We start from the raw sequence: 16514 nt of genomic DNA on the forward strand, positions 1-16514 counted from the left end.
TCAGGTTCTTGTTAGCTTTCAGGGAGAAGTTTTCCCTATCCCTTTTTATGATTCTAGTCTGCAGACTCACGGGAGAGTTAGAACAACTGATTCACAAAGACTAGTGGAGGTGATTTGAAAGAGAAAGGACTTCTATTTGTTGGTTTCTTTTTTGGTTTTTTTAACCATTTCTCAACCTTTGATGAAACCAGCCCAAGGGATGGGGTAATGAGGCATTTGTTTCTACAGCTTAATTGGGGTGGGTTCTTCTGAACAACCTTTTGGAAGCAATATAAAATGGCATCTGGCAATTTTATCATCACTTTCTTCCTCAGGATTTTTGTCTCAAAGTCTAATCAGCAGAAACTTGTTTTAGTGACATTACAGGAAGTTAAATATAAAGTGTTAAAATCATGATTGCTTTATTTCTAGCTCAAACCTTGCAAATAATTTTCTTATTAATAGCATAAAAAATGGTGATATCCAGCATCTTTTATAGAGCAAATAAAGTCAAAGAAATGGGCTGGGAGAAGTCGGACAAAAAAAGGAAACTGTGATGGACTAGAAAAGCCGTGATGTGTGTGATGATAAAAGGAATACCAATAAGAAATGGTTTTGTATGAAATTCTAATACCATCAATCCATTTTCTAGACTTTTTCACAGGCTCTGATTCAATTCAGGGAACTTGGTGCAAGGATATACTGCAGACTATCATGAGTTTCACTCCACATAACTGGGCATCACATACACTAAGCTGTTTTCCAGCTCCTCTGCAGGTAATAGTTTAGACATGAATACTTTACAATTGGAAATACAGTGAATTTATTCTCTCAACAAGATCCTTTGCCTTTTGTGGGTTGGTGACATTCTTCCCCTGTCTAGACTGCATTAATCTCAAGTCCCTAAAGAATGCTGCATGATTATAACATTGCCATTTCTTTAGAAATGTGTTAGCTATGTTCCCCTTGTGTATTCTATGGTCAGATTTGGTCAACTGATACTTCTGGTGCAAGGTAGATCAGATGTTTTAAAAATTGAAAAATAAATAAAAAATTGGAAATTCCATTTTTCTTGTGGCAGTTTGTCATGTAGCTTTGTTAGTGACAAAGCAGTCACTGTGGTATCACAGCGAAATAACAACCTTCCCTAGTAGGTTGTGTGGTACGAGGAAGTAGGAACTGATACAGTGTGCTAAATCAGGCAAAATTACCTTGTTCAACTGTTTTACTGTAGGCTCTCAATCACAGCAAAGCCTGCTTTTTTCAGGTGTTCTTCAAGCAGAACAATGTGCCTCAGGAAAGCCGTTTTAATCTGAAGAAGAATGTGGAAGAAGAATACCGGAAGTGGAAGTCGATGACCAGTGAGAACGAAATAATCACACACTTCTCTGCTCAAGGCTCATCCCCTCTTTTCCTTTGTCTCCTGTGGAAGATGTTGTTAGACACTGATCACATTAATCAAATTGGTTACAGGTGAGCTTAAATATGTGCTATTTCAAAGCTATTAAGCTACATTCTCAGTTCTGAGGGCATAGGCCTTGAGCATTAACAGCTTGTTCTTGAAATTAATTTGGAGCATGCATAGCATGGAAAAAGGGAGTGGAGCTAGGGAGTAGCCAGCATGCCATAATAATTGTGCAGTGTTTAAGATTGCTTCCACCATGCAATGCACATTTTTCCTGGTGAGAAACAAGGATGTGAGGTGTTTGAATTCAACAGTTTAATTGTAATAGCCGTGTTTCAGGCAATCTGAAAGAGTAAACAGAAAATCTAAAGCATTCATTTACTTAGCCTTTATACATGAATAAAGGCCAAATATGTCTTTAAAAAACAAATGTTGGATTAAGATGAAAATTCATTACAGAAGTAGTAATTATCTGATACTTTAAATTTTTTTCCTGGTAGAAATAACATCAGTTCCAGCTGTGAAAAATAGATTTGTTTCTTTTCAGTCCTTCCTAGGTATGCTGAAACAGTATTTATGATAGCATGTGTGCAATGAGGAAATTGTGTGCAATGAGGAAATCGTTTATAATGCTGTGGCTGTATTAAAGTGCATGGTGTAGGAAAATAAAGTTGAGTTGCAGAAGTTTGTCCTCAGAGGTGTATCACTAAAATTGCAGAAGTATAGCATGGGTTCTGGGCAGAATACTGCAGATGAAATTGGTGAAATTGAATCATTTCTCCTGATTGGTATTTGGACTTTGGAATTCTCTTGCTCTAAAGTTGGGGTGTTTTGTTTTGCTTTGCTTTGCTTTGCTTTGGCATTTCCTTCAGTTAATTTAATAAGAGGGAGGGAAATTTGTCCTTTTTTTGTTGTTGTTCAAGACAATTGTGTTAAAACTTGCTTACTCATATCATATAGATATGCATTAGAAATGCATTAGAAACTGTAACAATTTCTTGTTGCTTTTTTTTTTTCCCTTCTCTGCTAGAGTGTTAGAAAGAATTGGGGCAAGAGCTCTGGTGGCACATGTCAGGACATTTGCAGATTTCTTGGTGTATGAATTCTCTACATCTGCAGGAGGACAGCAGCTCAATAAATGTATTGAGATTCTCAATGACATGGTGTGGAAATACAATATTGTAACACTGGATAGGTTGATACTCTGTTTGGTAAGTATCTCTTCAGAAAATAAGATGACAGTTCATGCGGTCTTGCCTTCTGACTCATATTTTAGGAGCAATCTTTTAAAAATGGATTGGTCTTAAACAGTGACTATTTGCTAAGTCAATAATCAAGTAAAATACTAGATTACTTCTTTAAGCAGCATAAAATCCCAACTCTTACAGTTCTCTAAATCTTCAGGGAAGCATTTCTTGGTTATTTAATGGCAGCCTGGTATTATTAAATGTTGTGATTTGTGGTTTGGGTCTCTGCCCTCAGAGCCGTCCAGTTATTTGGGCTCTGCAGAGGGACCTGGCCAGGCTGGGTCAATGGGCTGAGCCCAGTTGTCTCAAGTTCAGCAAGGCCACTTGAGTCATAGCCCCATGCAGTCCTACAGGCTGGGCAGTTCTGGGCCCCTCACTACAAGGCAGACATTGAGCATGTCCAGAGAAGGGCAGCAGAACTGGTGAGGGGTCTGGAGCACAAATCTTGAGGAGCAGCTGAGGAAGCTGGGAGGGTTTAACCTGGAGAAAAGGAGGCTCAGGGGAGACCTTATCGGTCACAGCTGCCTGAAAGGAGGATGTAGCTGGGTGGGCATTGGCCTCTTCTCCCATAGAAGTGACAGGCAATAGGACAAGAGGAAACAGCATCAAGTTGTGCTGGATTGGATATTAAGAAAAATACCTCCATTGAAAGAGTTGTCAAGTGTTGGGACAGGTTACCCAGGGATGTTGTTTAGTCACCATCCCTGGAGATATTTAAAAGATGTGTAGGTGTGGCACTTCAGGACATGGTTTAGTGGCACTGCTCAATTAATGGTTGAACTCAATGATCTGAAAGGTCTTTTCTACCCTAAATGATTCTGTGGTTGTGAAATTCCTGCAGGTAGGTAGGATAGAGCATGCTATTCATTCATTCGTTCATTCACAAGCATATGGATAATCTTGTACCCATTAGAGTAGGCTTTCTTCCTTAGAAATCAGCCTCTTTCATCATAATAGTAAGACAGAAATGGCATTCTCTTGCTTTTTGTGTTATCCTATGAAATAAAGCAGTATTCACTTAGAGAGGACTACATTTGCATTCAGTAATTGTCCTTCAATTTTCAGTCTCATCTTAATGTAAATGGTTGGTTGTTTGAATTCTAATTTGCTTTTCAGACTGAACTCCAATCATGTCAGAATGGCCAGAGGTTAAAAGCAATCTTAACTTCATTGTCACTTAATTGGTTATTTTCAGTAAGACAGCTGACAGATAAAAGAGAGTTAGAATTCCTGGAGAAAGTGCTATCACTGGGGAGTTTGTAAGACCTTCTGCCTATGGAACAAAAAATGGGGTAGGGATTGAATCTTCCTCTTTTTTACATCTTCACTCGAAAAATAGAGTTGAAAGGCTATATATTCACTGAATTTCTGTGCAGATGTAGCAAATTGAGCTGCCTTGTTTTGGGGCTTTAGAGCAGACAGCGGTGTCAGCTGTAATTTCACATTATCTGATCTGTTTCATTTAAGGCTATGCGTAGTCATGAAGGAAATGAAGCTCAAGTTTGTTACTTCATAATCCAGTTACTCCTACTGAAGCCTAATGATTTCAGAAACAGAGTGAGTGATTTTGTGAAGGAGAATTCTCCCGAACACTGGCTGCAGAATGACTGGCATACAAAGCATATGAGTTACCACAAGGTATCACAGCTAATAATATTCTTTTATTGCAACAATTTCTGTTAAAATTATATCAGCCATCATTTACAGGACAGCTTTATCAATTTTTAGACTTTCCTAATAAGCCGTAATTTGTTTGGGCTAGTGTGAAAATAATACATCACTATATGTGATGACTTTGAAATTATAATGCAGTAATATTCAAAGATAGAAGAAGCTTAAGAATTGGGTGGGTGTTCATTCTTGCTCATCTAAATCAAATAATTTTAAAATCTTGGCTATGCTGAAATTCACTTAGAACAGAGTTTTTGTGCATCAGGGAGAAGGTATTTTGTCTGGTGTTTTATAACTATATCAATAGTTAAACCTACATTTTCTTCTAATTATTAAAACTCTTCCATCTTCTGTGTGACAAGAACATGATAGCCTGATATGTTAGGGAAGAGCATTGCTGAGATTTTAATGCTCCTGTAAACATACTGGTTTCTACTGGCTAGAGAAGGATACGCCAATGAGCTGTTCTGTCAAAAAACAAATGCTGAGATGGGACAGATAGAAACAAACTGTCATGTAGCTCAATATATGCCATCTAGTTTGATCCAGGACCTGTTTGGTCTATATTAGCCCTCTGACTTGGCTGTGCAGTGTTTTGACCATGCCTAAAAGTGTAAGGGTAGCAGGGAAGCAAAAGAGCCTGGGAGATGCTCTGACATGGCTGCACAGTCACTACACCCAACCTGGCATACAGAAATTTCAGTCACAGGTAAACTAAGTTCAGGCCCTTAGCAGTACCCTGTTATTTGAGTACACTACAGTTCTTTCCCAGGGAATAATTTCATTAATGCTATTTCTAGTGTTCTGATTTAGTATGTGATGCAGAAACTTCCAGTAGTGCTGATTTCCCCTAGGTTTTTTCTTCAAGTACGTGACAAAGGACACTTTAGCGCTGCCTGCTTTCAGCTTTGCTTTGGAATTCTTAATGTTCCTTTATGCCCATTTTGAATGGTGGTGAAACTTTGTTCTGGGTTTGTTGTTTTTTTTAAGATATCCACTATTCTAATAGCCAATATAAGTCATAGTTCAGTTTTCTTCAGTAGGCTTACAGTAAGCTTCACTGAGTTAAAATGTGATAAAGAGGGTTCTTTTTAAAGCAGTATAGATGCTGAATGTTTAATCCATTACTTACAAGGAAAAAGATTTTGATTTTGGTGGATTTCTTTCCTTCCAGAAATACCCTGAAAAGCTGTATTTTGAAGGCTTGGCAGAGCAAGTGAATCCCCCAGTTCAGATCCAACCCCAGTACTTACCAATTTATTTTGGAAATGTATGCCTGCGCTTCCTGCCAGTGTTTGACATTGTAATTCATAGATTTCTAGAATTGCTTCCAGTGTCCAAATCACTAGAAACCTTATTGGATCATCTGGGAGGTTTATACAAATTCCATGGTAAGTTATCCGTGGATGCAGTCAGATAGATTTCTGTTGTGACCGTTATGTCCTCTTCACCTCTTTCATTCATAATGTCCATGTATTAGCACAGCAATGCTTTATTCCTTTTCTGTTCCCTAAACCCTGTGTACATTTGCCCAGAGAAGTAAGTGCATTTCCTCTTCAGTGTATTTCAGCTTACTAACAGTGAACTTATTTTTATTCAGGTATCTCTTGCTAATTGGTGCTTTCTTCACACCTTTTCCCTTCTAGCAGTAAATACTTGGACCTGTGTCCTGACTAACTATCTGTTACCAAGACTGAAATAATTGAAAAGCAGTTCCTCTCTCTGTCCTTACTTAAGATTCAAATAACTTGACCTGAGACTTGAATACTTTTAGAAATGCACTTTTATAATAATTTTTATAGGTGTCATTGCTGTGTTATGCTCAGACAATTTACAATACTCTTTCTTTACTGTAATTTCATCCCTGGATTCTTCTTACCTAGTACCTTATATATGAAGAGTTCATTTAATACTTACAAATATATTAGTATTACTATTAAATTGTGAACTGTTAGTAATACTGACCTTCTTTGTTCCACTTCTTTTGTTCTGAACAAACACTGAAGTACATACAAGACAAAGGAAAATCAGTTTTGTACAGTATATTGAAATAAAAAAAATGAATCAGTTCCTTATGTGCTGTTTTTAAATAAATGCAACTTAGTCTTGCAGGGCTCTTGATTTTAGTTTTATTTGCTGCAAATAGTGATGCTGGAAGTAATTTCTGGCTTTCATTGTTTTCCCTTTCTCCTTGGCAGACCGACCAGTGACCTACCTGTACAACACTCTTCATTATTATGAGGGGCATCTGAGAGAGCGCACAAACCTCAAGAGAAAACTCGTTCATGCCATAATTGGCTCTCTCAAAGATAATCGTCCACTAGGCTGGTGTCTGAGTGATACTTACCTCAAATGTGCCATGAATCCCCGAGAAGAGAATCCATGGGTTCCTGATGATGCTTACTATTGCAAGCTCATTGGAAGATTAGTAGACAATATCCTTCTAAAAGTTTGATTTAAGTAATCTGTGACAATGTCTTACAGCTTCGTTTCATCAAAATATGAAGTTCAATTGCTTTATTATTCTAAACAGGGATGTGCTGTCCTAGTAGATATCTTAAAAGATATGGTGAAAGTCAAGTAGAGTACAGCTGTATAAATATTTCACTGTTTAAGCATCACTTAGAAATACAATTATTGATGTTTATGCTTTCTGAATTGAATTTTGGTTGTCAAAAAAAATAAGCTTGATGAAAAGTGTGAGGATTTAAAGAATTTTTTGAAAATGAGGTTACTATTACTGTTTTCTAGTACCATTTATTAGTATTAATGAGTATGAGATTTGAGAGCAGTGCCACATTTAAGATGTAGGAATAGCTGGCAAATTAGAGAGTAGGAATCTTCTTGGACTTTGGCTTCTTTCTGGAGCAGCTGTACAAGAGTTGACCAATTTTCAGGATGTTACAAGAATATATTCAGAGACTAAGCAGGTGCTCCTTTTGCATAAGCTGTCACCCTAGAAGTCTGCTAAATCTTAGAGAGAGGCAAATTAATAGTTTCTGAATATGGGAGTAGAAAATTCCTATTTATATTTTCTCCTCTTGGAAGCAAACAGTGAATGAGATGGTTGGTGTTGTTTTTTCCACCTCTTAATCAGGGAAGTTTATCCTTTGCGTGGTTTTGTGTGTGTAATATATTTAGAACCATGTATTCATGCAGTCCTTCAATGATTATCAGCATCTTATATTCATACTTCTGTATGTCTTTTTTAATAAAATGCAGCTGTTCTACTTGTTTTCAATAATTTTCAGTTCAGTTTAGTATGTGGTATATGCATCAGTTTTTAATTACTGTGCTGTTTATATTTGTCTGTGTTGGGGCAGCGTTTTTTTCCTTAACCATTGCCACCTATGGCAGGCAAATCACCTGGTCCATTTCCAAATTGTGACTGGAGATTCAATGAGTTTCCTAACCCAGCTGCCCATGCTCTGCACGTTACCTGTGTTGAGCTCATGGCTCTGGCTGTTCCAGGGAAGGAGGTGGGCAATGCTTTGCTGAATGTTGTGCTGAAGAGGTATGTTGGCTTTCTAAAATGGTTTTCTGCAATATATCATACATAATTACGCATTGCTAAGGTAGTCTTTGATACTAATTTTCTAATTTTTTTTAAAGTTGTATATATAGGTAACATTTTATATATAAAGTATTTTTGGGTGACAAACAAGGTGACAGGGATCAAGCAGAAAGTGTCCTTCAGAAATGGTTGATGTGGCATGATGCCCATAAGAGTTTGAAGTAAAACCTCACACAGGCAGAGATCTCACCCATTGGGTTCAGCAAAAAAGTCTGGAGAAAGTCTGTTCTTTCAGCTATGCCAAGAGGAGGACATCTCATCAGCTGATATCACAGCTTTTTTGAGTGCAAAGAAGGGGACAGGAATCATTGGCAGGACTCTGAATCTTCCTGATGCTGATGTAGATCAGAGGTACTTCGAAAGAGTGGTGTGCCAAGGCTGACCTTTTATCATGATGCATTAAATTTGACCCATAGCTGCTTCTTGGGCAGCACTGAAATAAACTGCTGTGAGAGACACGACCTGGTATTCTTGCAGCCATTCAGCTGACATCACTGAGCAATGACAAACTGGAATTACTTCGGTATAGCCTCATTCAGCTTAGTAATATATTATTGTTAGCTCTGTTTGGGGCATATAGAGGGAAGGAGTCAATAAAGGGACAGACAACCCTTAGGCACTAAGGCTTAAGGAAAAAAGTTTGAAGCCTTTGAAGGAAACCTGCTACTAATGCAATACACCCAAATAAAGTTTTGCACGCAACATCCCAATAGCATTTATACCATCTTTTTGCTCTTGTAAATACCTGTGTATTTTTGTAGTTCTCTCAACTTGACAAACATTCTTGGTGTAAGTGCATGTGGTCTGTTAGATGCACGAGAAGCACAAATAGCAGTTGTGTACTTCAGAGCTTTAGTTTCCTTTTTCTTTGTCTCTAGTCAGCCCCTGGTGCCAAGAGAGAACATCACAGCTTGGATGAATGCGATTGGACTGATTATCACAGCCTTACCAGTGAGTCAATATGTTGTATTTTAAAATTAAAAAAATTATTCTTCCATGAAACATTTATCATCTTTCTAGAGTACATTGTAAAGCACAGCCAATATCTATAGATCCCACCGCAAGCTATTCACAAGGCTATGTGCATGTCTGAGAAGTATCTACTCCTCTAGCATAGAAAAATTGACCCAGTGTCTTGTTTTTCTATTATGTTTTGAGGCTGGGATGAAAAGAAGTAAATCACTCCTGTTTAAATATATTGTTAAATACCATGTGTGTAGTATTGAGAACAGGAGCTATGTAATAGGAGGATCTGTAAAGTTTCTCATGCAAAGTTATTTTTTGATTGATGCTTGCACTTTTCACACCCTGTAGTTCTTAAACCATGTAAATGAGATGTGGCTAAGATTGCAAAAGAAAATGTCTGCAGTACTGTAGTTTGTGTATCAGATATGATACAGATATGATATTCAGAAGATCACTTTGATCTTCTGAATATCATGACTCTTGGTACTTGACAAAGACTGCCTGAGTAATTTTGATCTCGCCATACGTGTTATTTATGTGTCACAGCTGTCCTTCCCTTGTGACCTCTTTTTCCCAGTAAAACAGTTCCTCTTCTTGGAGGGAAGCCAACATGAACTTAATCCTTATTATTTTTATAATGCTACTAATTCTTCCTGTTCCCTCTGCTTGCGTCTTCATCTATATTTTTTGTCTTTTGTACCTTTTTAATTTCCTGTTTCCATCTTGGTTTTTTGGTCTGCTTGTGCCTGCACTCAGAAGACTAGAAAATTCTCAGACCTCTTCCACTAAGGCTTTTTGCCTTGTCTTTGCTTCTTTTAAAGACCTTTATATCAGGTGATTAAATAATTAAATTCATGAGATATGTCTTGATAATGCCACACCCTGGAGTGTGTCATACCCCCTAACATGGATGCTTTTTTGTATTGTGTCTCTTCAATTTGCACCTTCATGGTTATCAGCTACCGTTTATATACCGTATGTCATTTTAAACAGTTTTATATGTACATATGTATTTATATATGCACATTTTAGAAATGCAATAATAGTAGAAAGAGCTGAGGAAGCATTGTCTTAGGTGATGTTCCTTTTATAATTCTGAATTTTTGGGTTTGTTCTATTGTTTTGATTTTTTTTCCCCAGGAGCCATACTGGATCGTTCTCCATGACTGCATTGTGAATGTCATCAACAGTCCCAGCTTGACATCAGAGACAGAGTGGGTTGGTTACCCATTCCAGCTGTTTGACTTCACAGCATGTCACCAGTCTTACTCTGAGATGAGTTGTAGCTACACTTTGGCTTTGGCACATGCAGTCTGGCATCATTCCAGCATTGGACAGCTTTCTCTCATTCCTAAGTAGGTGTAATGAGATTTGATAATGTAATTTGTCTTTTAAATTTCACATGTAATATGGATAACAAAGCTCCACCTATAGCACGTGCACCAGCTAATAAATATGTACGGGGGAGCTCCAAGACTTGTCAGATGGATCACAAGGATTTTTCCAGCTCCCTCTTGACATAACTCTGGTTGTCTGTAGGCTTTAGGGCTGTCGTGTGGTGTGATTTTCTTTAATAAGCCTTTTTAAATCTAGATTAGCTTTTATGCTCTTACTAGTTTAAATTTTTCTTAAAGCATGGACTGTAGCACATTCCTAAAACATCAACTGAAACAGTAAATATTATTCTTATTTCTAGAGCTGCCCTGAAATATTTGGAATAGCTCATATTTCCAGAGGCACATTTTTTTTCTAAAATAAAGGTCTAAATCTGTGAGAGAGGCTGTGATGTTTTGGCTAGAATTTGGTACAGGTGAAAGACATAAAGAACCCCATATAACCAAACAGTTGATGTGGTACATGTCTTGACATACTGCAGGTTCCTCACAGAAGCGTTGATCCCCATTGTGAAAACAGAATTCCAGTTGCTATATGTTTACCACCTCGTTGGACCTTTCCTGCAACGATTCCAGCAGGAGAGGACACGGTGCATGATAGAGGTGAAGTCTGGCTCATGGTTTGCTTTACACCGTATGGATTATTTTACCTTTGCAATTAACTCATGAATCAGAATGGGATTTAATAAATATCAACCTTAATAAATATCCAGAATTAAGTTCTGTACAAATTAGGCAGTGATTGCAAGGATCTGAGTTGGTATTTGCTTACCCTGTTAACTGAAATCTTGTTGGGTAAAACACCCAGTACATTTCTTTTTAAGCAAGAAAAGAAATAAACCCCCAGAAATATCAAGCAATAGATGTTTTCTTTGGCTCTCAAACTGCTTTCAAAATATACATCAGACTTTCTGCCTGGCAGGGAGTATGCAAGAGGTGAATTGTGAGGATGGAGGAACATGAACTGTTTCTTACATTCATGTCAGTGTGGATGAGGTTAGGGGAGGAAAAAAGAGATGGAGCTTGCCAGTAGGCAGATGAGCTGAAAAATGTCACATATCAGAGACCCTGCTAGAAAGAAGAGCTTAACTTGGGAATCATTTAGTGAAGCATAATGGCATGACTTAGACCTGTCCATTTGTCCCTGTAAGAAAGTAAATTGTTGGGAATCACAGCTACTTGAAAAGCAGTACATATTTCTTAAATTGTTAATCTAAAACATTTTAAAACCTGTTTTCATTTGGGCTGCTCTTTGTGTCCATGAGCAGATTGGAGTGGCATTTTATGAAATGCTCCTGAATGCAGACCGGTACAGCTCCCACCTGAACTACATGGATCCCATCTGTGATTTCTTGTATCATATGAAATATATGTTTACAGGTGACAGTGTGAAAGATCAAGTAAGTAAACAGCAGATATAGATACTTGAATTATCTTTCTTCCCATGTAGAAATTTAATCTTTTTGTGAACTGTTTTTCATAGGTAGCAGTACAACAAATTGCTTACCAGTTGTTTAGTATCTATATACAAAGTAGGAAGTTGGTGTAGGAAAAGCTTCAGATGGAGTAGATTAGATATCTCAGTATTCAAGATTAATTAGGTAGTCTGAAATTTAAGATACAGCTTCAGGGTGCTTTAAATACTATTATTAGAGCTATTGCTAGAAATAAAGCTGTTGGATATTTCATAACTTTTATTCATTTAAATCTATTTCTTTAAAGTTTTTCCTAATTTCTGATTCAGTATTCTCACTTGATGTGATAAAAGGAATATCTCATTCGTGTTCAGTGAAAAATCATTCACTCTATTTATAACAGTATGCACTTTTAAAAATGTCAGTTGTGTGACTTATTTTACAAAGCTTTGGTGCATAACTCTTACAACAGGAAGGGGTTTTTAAGATTGGTTATCAGAAGAGGTCAAAAAGTTAGCATTTGAAATTAAATACATTTATAAGTACCTCTATTTACTATATCATTTTCCATTTTCTTTTGTGCTAATGCGATGTTTGTGTACAATAGTGGCAAGTAAAAACACTCCTGTTTTTTACTGAATGCGTTTTCTTCTTTTTTGAAAACAGGTAGAGAAGATAATTTGTAATCTAAGACCAGCTTTGAAACTTCGGCTACGCTTCATAACGCACATCAGCAAAATGGAGCCGGCTGCTGCTGTGTCACAGCAGCCTCTCAGCAATGGCTCCCCAGCACAGCAGCCCAGCCAGGTGCCCGTCAACGTGGCTTTGCCAGTAACCCAGTGAAATTAAGTGCTGGGCTGACCTTGGTGTGAAGGCTTCCTCCTCTTACTGAGTGAAGTGAAGCAGCATCTGAACTGAGATCTGGGATGCTTTATGAAAGGACAGAGAACCATGTACAGACTTCTGCTTTGATTTCTTTTTGCATCATGAAGCTGCCTAGCTCTGCATGCCAATCTTCTTAGCTATTTATGCTAGACACTAGATAAGGGATATGTTGCCTTTTTCTGAAAGCACTGAGTAAAGATCCTCTGCGAGCAAATACATGGATTTCTGAAGAGTTTACTGCTCCCTGTCCTGGGTTGAGTTACCTGGATTTTTCCTTTTTTCTGACTGATATGAAAGGACTCCGAGTGTGTAAAACTGTGTTTTAAAATTTGGGTTCTGCCTTATTAAAAATTTCTATTTTTTCATTCAACAGAAGAATTTAAATCTTCTTTGTCTTTTGGCAGACAATTTAAGCTCTTATATAGAAACACTCCTAGACAGAGGGATTGCATCACTTTTATTGAGTTAATTATGACATCTTTCCAAAGACTAAGAATGAACCTTTGAAAATACTTCTAAATTTTGTGTGTACAGATTTCATTAAACACACCTCAATGGGTTTGATGTAGTGTCAGTTACTAGGTTTTTGGATTACACCCCGGAGGCTGTCTCAAATGAATCTATTGGAAGTCTGCATATTCACTTCAAGCTGTGCTGGTTCATATCTGATCTTTCCTGTTTGGGAAATGGTGTAGTTTTTATTAAGTTAATCACATCAATTTTACTGATCTTCCTATATTTTGGATTTGTATAATATTGTGCTTTAGGATTTATGTGTACTGGGTTCAGCGGGTTTTGATAACAGAATTGAAAGGCTCAATGTTTTGTAAATATTCATCTTTTTGGACAAAATTTTAATTAAAAAAACTCCACACTTTAAAAGTCTGTATTAGTATTGTTAAGTGTATTTCTCTTCCATACTCATTACCTTAAAAATAAGTATTGACCATATAGCAAGGATAATTCCATGTCCCAAGTTCTCTATCAGCTTTGCCTTAATGACAGTTTTAGCATGTTACAAATAGAGTCCAGATTGATGAACTCAGGTCTGATCTGATGTATATCTCTAAAAATTTAACAGTTATGGAAAGAAGTTGCTGACTTAGTGGGTGGAAGTTCTTTAGTGTGCTTTTTTGCTGTTCTTATACTTGGATCCTAAATTCTGCCAAGTGTAGTTTGGGTAACAACTGTGAGTGCTCTTTAATGAACCTGTAGTCTGACAGAAAACTACATTTGCAAATTTATTCTGTACCCTGGTAGCCGGTCACAAGTGGTGTTCCCCAGGGCTCAGTGTTGGGGCCAGTCCCGCTTAATGTCTGTATCAGTAATCTGGACAGAGGGATCGAGGTCACCTTGAGGCAGGTCACAGATGACACCAAGTTGGGGAGGAATGTCCTTCTGGAGGGCACAAAGGCTCTGCAGGGGGCTCTGGACAGGCTGGATCCATGGTCTGAAGCCAGCTGTATGAGGTTCGGGAAGGCCAAGGGCCACATCCTGCACTTGGGTTACAAAAGCCCCTGCGGGCTACAGGGTGGGGGCAGAGCAGCTGGAAAGCTGCTCTGCAGAAGAGGACCTGGGGGTGCTGGTGACAGCAGCTGAACATGAGCTCAGCTGTGCGCAGGTGGTCAAGGAGGCCAATGGCATCCTGGCCTGGATCAGGAATAATGTGTCCTGCCCAGGACTCCGCAGGATACTGGGATACTACCCAGTACTCAGCACTGGGGAGGCCACACCTCAAATCCTGTTTGGCTCTTGTGCCCCTCACTACAAGACACACATTAAGGTGCTGGAGCCTGTCAAGAGAAGAGCAATGGAGCTGTGAAGGATCTGGAGTCTTGCAAAGAGCAGCTGAAGGAGTTGGGATTGTTCACTTGGGCAAGAGGATGTTCAGGGGTTGTAGAGACCTCATGGCTCTCTACAGCTGCCTGAAAGCATGGTGTAGCATGGTGGGGGTTGGTCTCTTCTCCCAGGTAACAAGTGACAAGACAAGAGGAAATGGTGTCAAGGTGTTCCAGGAGAGGTTTCGAGTTTGAGATTTGATATTAGGAAAAATTCCTTCCCTGGAGGGTTGCTCATGAACTGAAATGCAGTGCTGAAGTGGAATCATCATCACTGGAAGTGTTTGATAAGCACATGGATGCGGCACTTGGGGATGTGGTTTAGTGGTTAACACAGAGGTGCTTGGTTGAAGGTAGGACTTGATAATCTTAAAGGTTTTTTCACTCCTTAATTTTATGATTCTGTGTTTGCCTTTAAACATCTTGTATTCCATTCCAGAGTCAAATCACTCTAGTGCCATTGGGCTCCATTTTGATAACAAGACTAACAAATACTAGTTGATCAATTAGCTGGTCTCCAAAAATCCAGTGACATTTTGTGCAGGCCTTCCCATAGGCTTTCTGGGCAGACCCAAGAAGCAAAATTTTGGTTGTGGGTTTGCAGACTTAATGGGCAGTGATACTTCTCTTCCTAAGCACTTTTTGCAGCAAGTGAATAGAAAAGCATGTAGAAAGAGTGTGTTCTATTGCTATTCTGTGTTCTAACTATTCTTCTGAGCATGTTTCTGAATTGTCTCATTTCATATTGAAATAGTTTTGGCACTTTATGTGTCACCCCTTTTAATGTTTAAACTAGCACATGTTTTCAGTCACAGGGATTTCAGAGGGTGTACTGAGGAAGTTGGGTAACTGTCATCAGCAGTAAATCCTGAAAGCTGTTGGAATTTTCTTTAAAGCTCCCTCATTGTGCTCTGTCTTTGCCACATGTGCAGTTATGTGAAGCTGGCTTTGGAACACTGGTCTGACACTATGGGGGTGGGATTTGCCTTAACTGGACTGGCACTGGCAAATCAATGAAAAACCTGGGTTTCATCCATACTGGACTAGGTTTGAACTTCTGTCCCAGAGCTTAAAGGCTGTGCATCTCACTAATGGTGCTCTGAATTGGGATCCTTGGTCACCTAGCAGGATTAGGGATTTACATGTTCTATATGTTGCAAAATACAAAGGCAGACCATCTGTTCTTCCCATCATGCACACTCTTTCTCTGCAAAACTCACCAAATTTCTGAAGGTATTACCCTCACTGGTTCGAATAAGGTATCTCTTCTGCAATAATCTACATTTGCATTTTCAGCAGCAGTACTGGTCTAAAAATCAATTTTTATTGATGATTTCTTTGAGTTAAACACCTCACCCTTTAAAATCCAGCTAACCAAATTCACTTTCTAAAGTGCTAGCATAGCAAGACAAAGTAATAGTGTGATTTCAGACATATGTTTGTTATTGATTATGGCTTTCATATGGCTGGGTTCTAAAATTCAAAATATGTCAGTCAAAATTTGTCAGTCTGCTGGAACTCAAAGTGGTTGAGAGTAGTGAGGAGTAACGTAAGTCTGAGGTTTGGGGCTTGACTTTTTGTTTTGTATTTCAAATTGCAGGTAGCCAGAGACACAAGAGTACCAGACTCCCTCCATCCCATCTGACGCTCACAGAGAGTATTGATTAAGTAGGTCTTGAAAGTCTATTAAAATATGCGTGGCTGAGTTAACAGACTCCTAAACCTAAAAAAAAAAAAAAAAAAAAAAAAAAAATAAAAAAAAAAAAAAAATAGGTCAGAAAAAATTTGAATTCCCTCTTTAGCCACCAGAGGGAGATTTCTTCAAAAAATATAACCTGGTCTTCAACTGTCCCTGAGTATAATGCAGTATTCTGAACACTCAGATCTTCCTCGCATCTACCCACATTTTTATCCAAGATTTGACAACATAGAGGCCACATTACACAATTGGCCTTGATGTTTGAAATACGTTTTATTTATCTTCCTCAAAAGCCTGCTGGAGGACCCCAGAGAGGTATGGGATTTGCAAAACCTCTCCAACAATACAAACACTTTTAGTCTTTCAGAATTGTCTCAGGTTATTTTTTTTTATAAAAGCCAATCACTTGATTCATGCAACAGCTACCAGATTTGATGACAA

General features: G+C 38.3%; 1 protein-coding gene across 2 annotated transcripts in view; it reads left to right on the forward strand.

Moving 5' to 3' along the window:
* The window catches only part of MED23 (mediator complex subunit 23), a 37611-nt gene extending 24188 nt beyond the window's left edge, over positions 1–13423 (forward strand). For both annotated transcript variants that reach the window (XM_066179169.1, XM_066179170.1), the window contains 12 exons: positions 632–756; positions 1247–1452; positions 2415–2595; positions 4099–4269; positions 5477–5693; positions 6501–6737; positions 7651–7816; positions 8755–8827; positions 9983–10197; positions 10719–10839; positions 11505–11636; positions 12318–13423. In XM_066179169.1, the coding sequence (XP_066035266.1) occupies positions 632–756; positions 1247–1452; positions 2415–2595; positions 4099–4269; positions 5477–5693; positions 6501–6737; positions 7651–7816; positions 8755–8827; positions 9983–10197; positions 10719–10839; positions 11505–11636; positions 12318–12494 (2021 nt within the window). In that variant the 3' untranslated portion in view covers positions 12495–13423. The remainder of the gene's footprint in view (positions 1–631; positions 757–1246; positions 1453–2414; positions 2596–4098; positions 4270–5476; positions 5694–6500; positions 6738–7650; positions 7817–8754; positions 8828–9982; positions 10198–10718; positions 10840–11504; positions 11637–12317) is intronic.
* The last annotated feature ends 3091 nt before the right edge of the window (positions 13424–16514 follow it).

The sequence above is a fragment of the Chamaea fasciata genome, unplaced genomic scaffold (genome assembly GCF_029207755.1).
Source record: "Chamaea fasciata isolate MVZ Bird 193981 ecotype frontalis unplaced genomic scaffold, bChaFas1.0.hap1 SCAF_3, whole genome shotgun sequence".
NCBI classification, from domain to species: domain Eukaryota; kingdom Metazoa; phylum Chordata; class Aves; order Passeriformes; family Sylviidae; genus Chamaea; species Chamaea fasciata.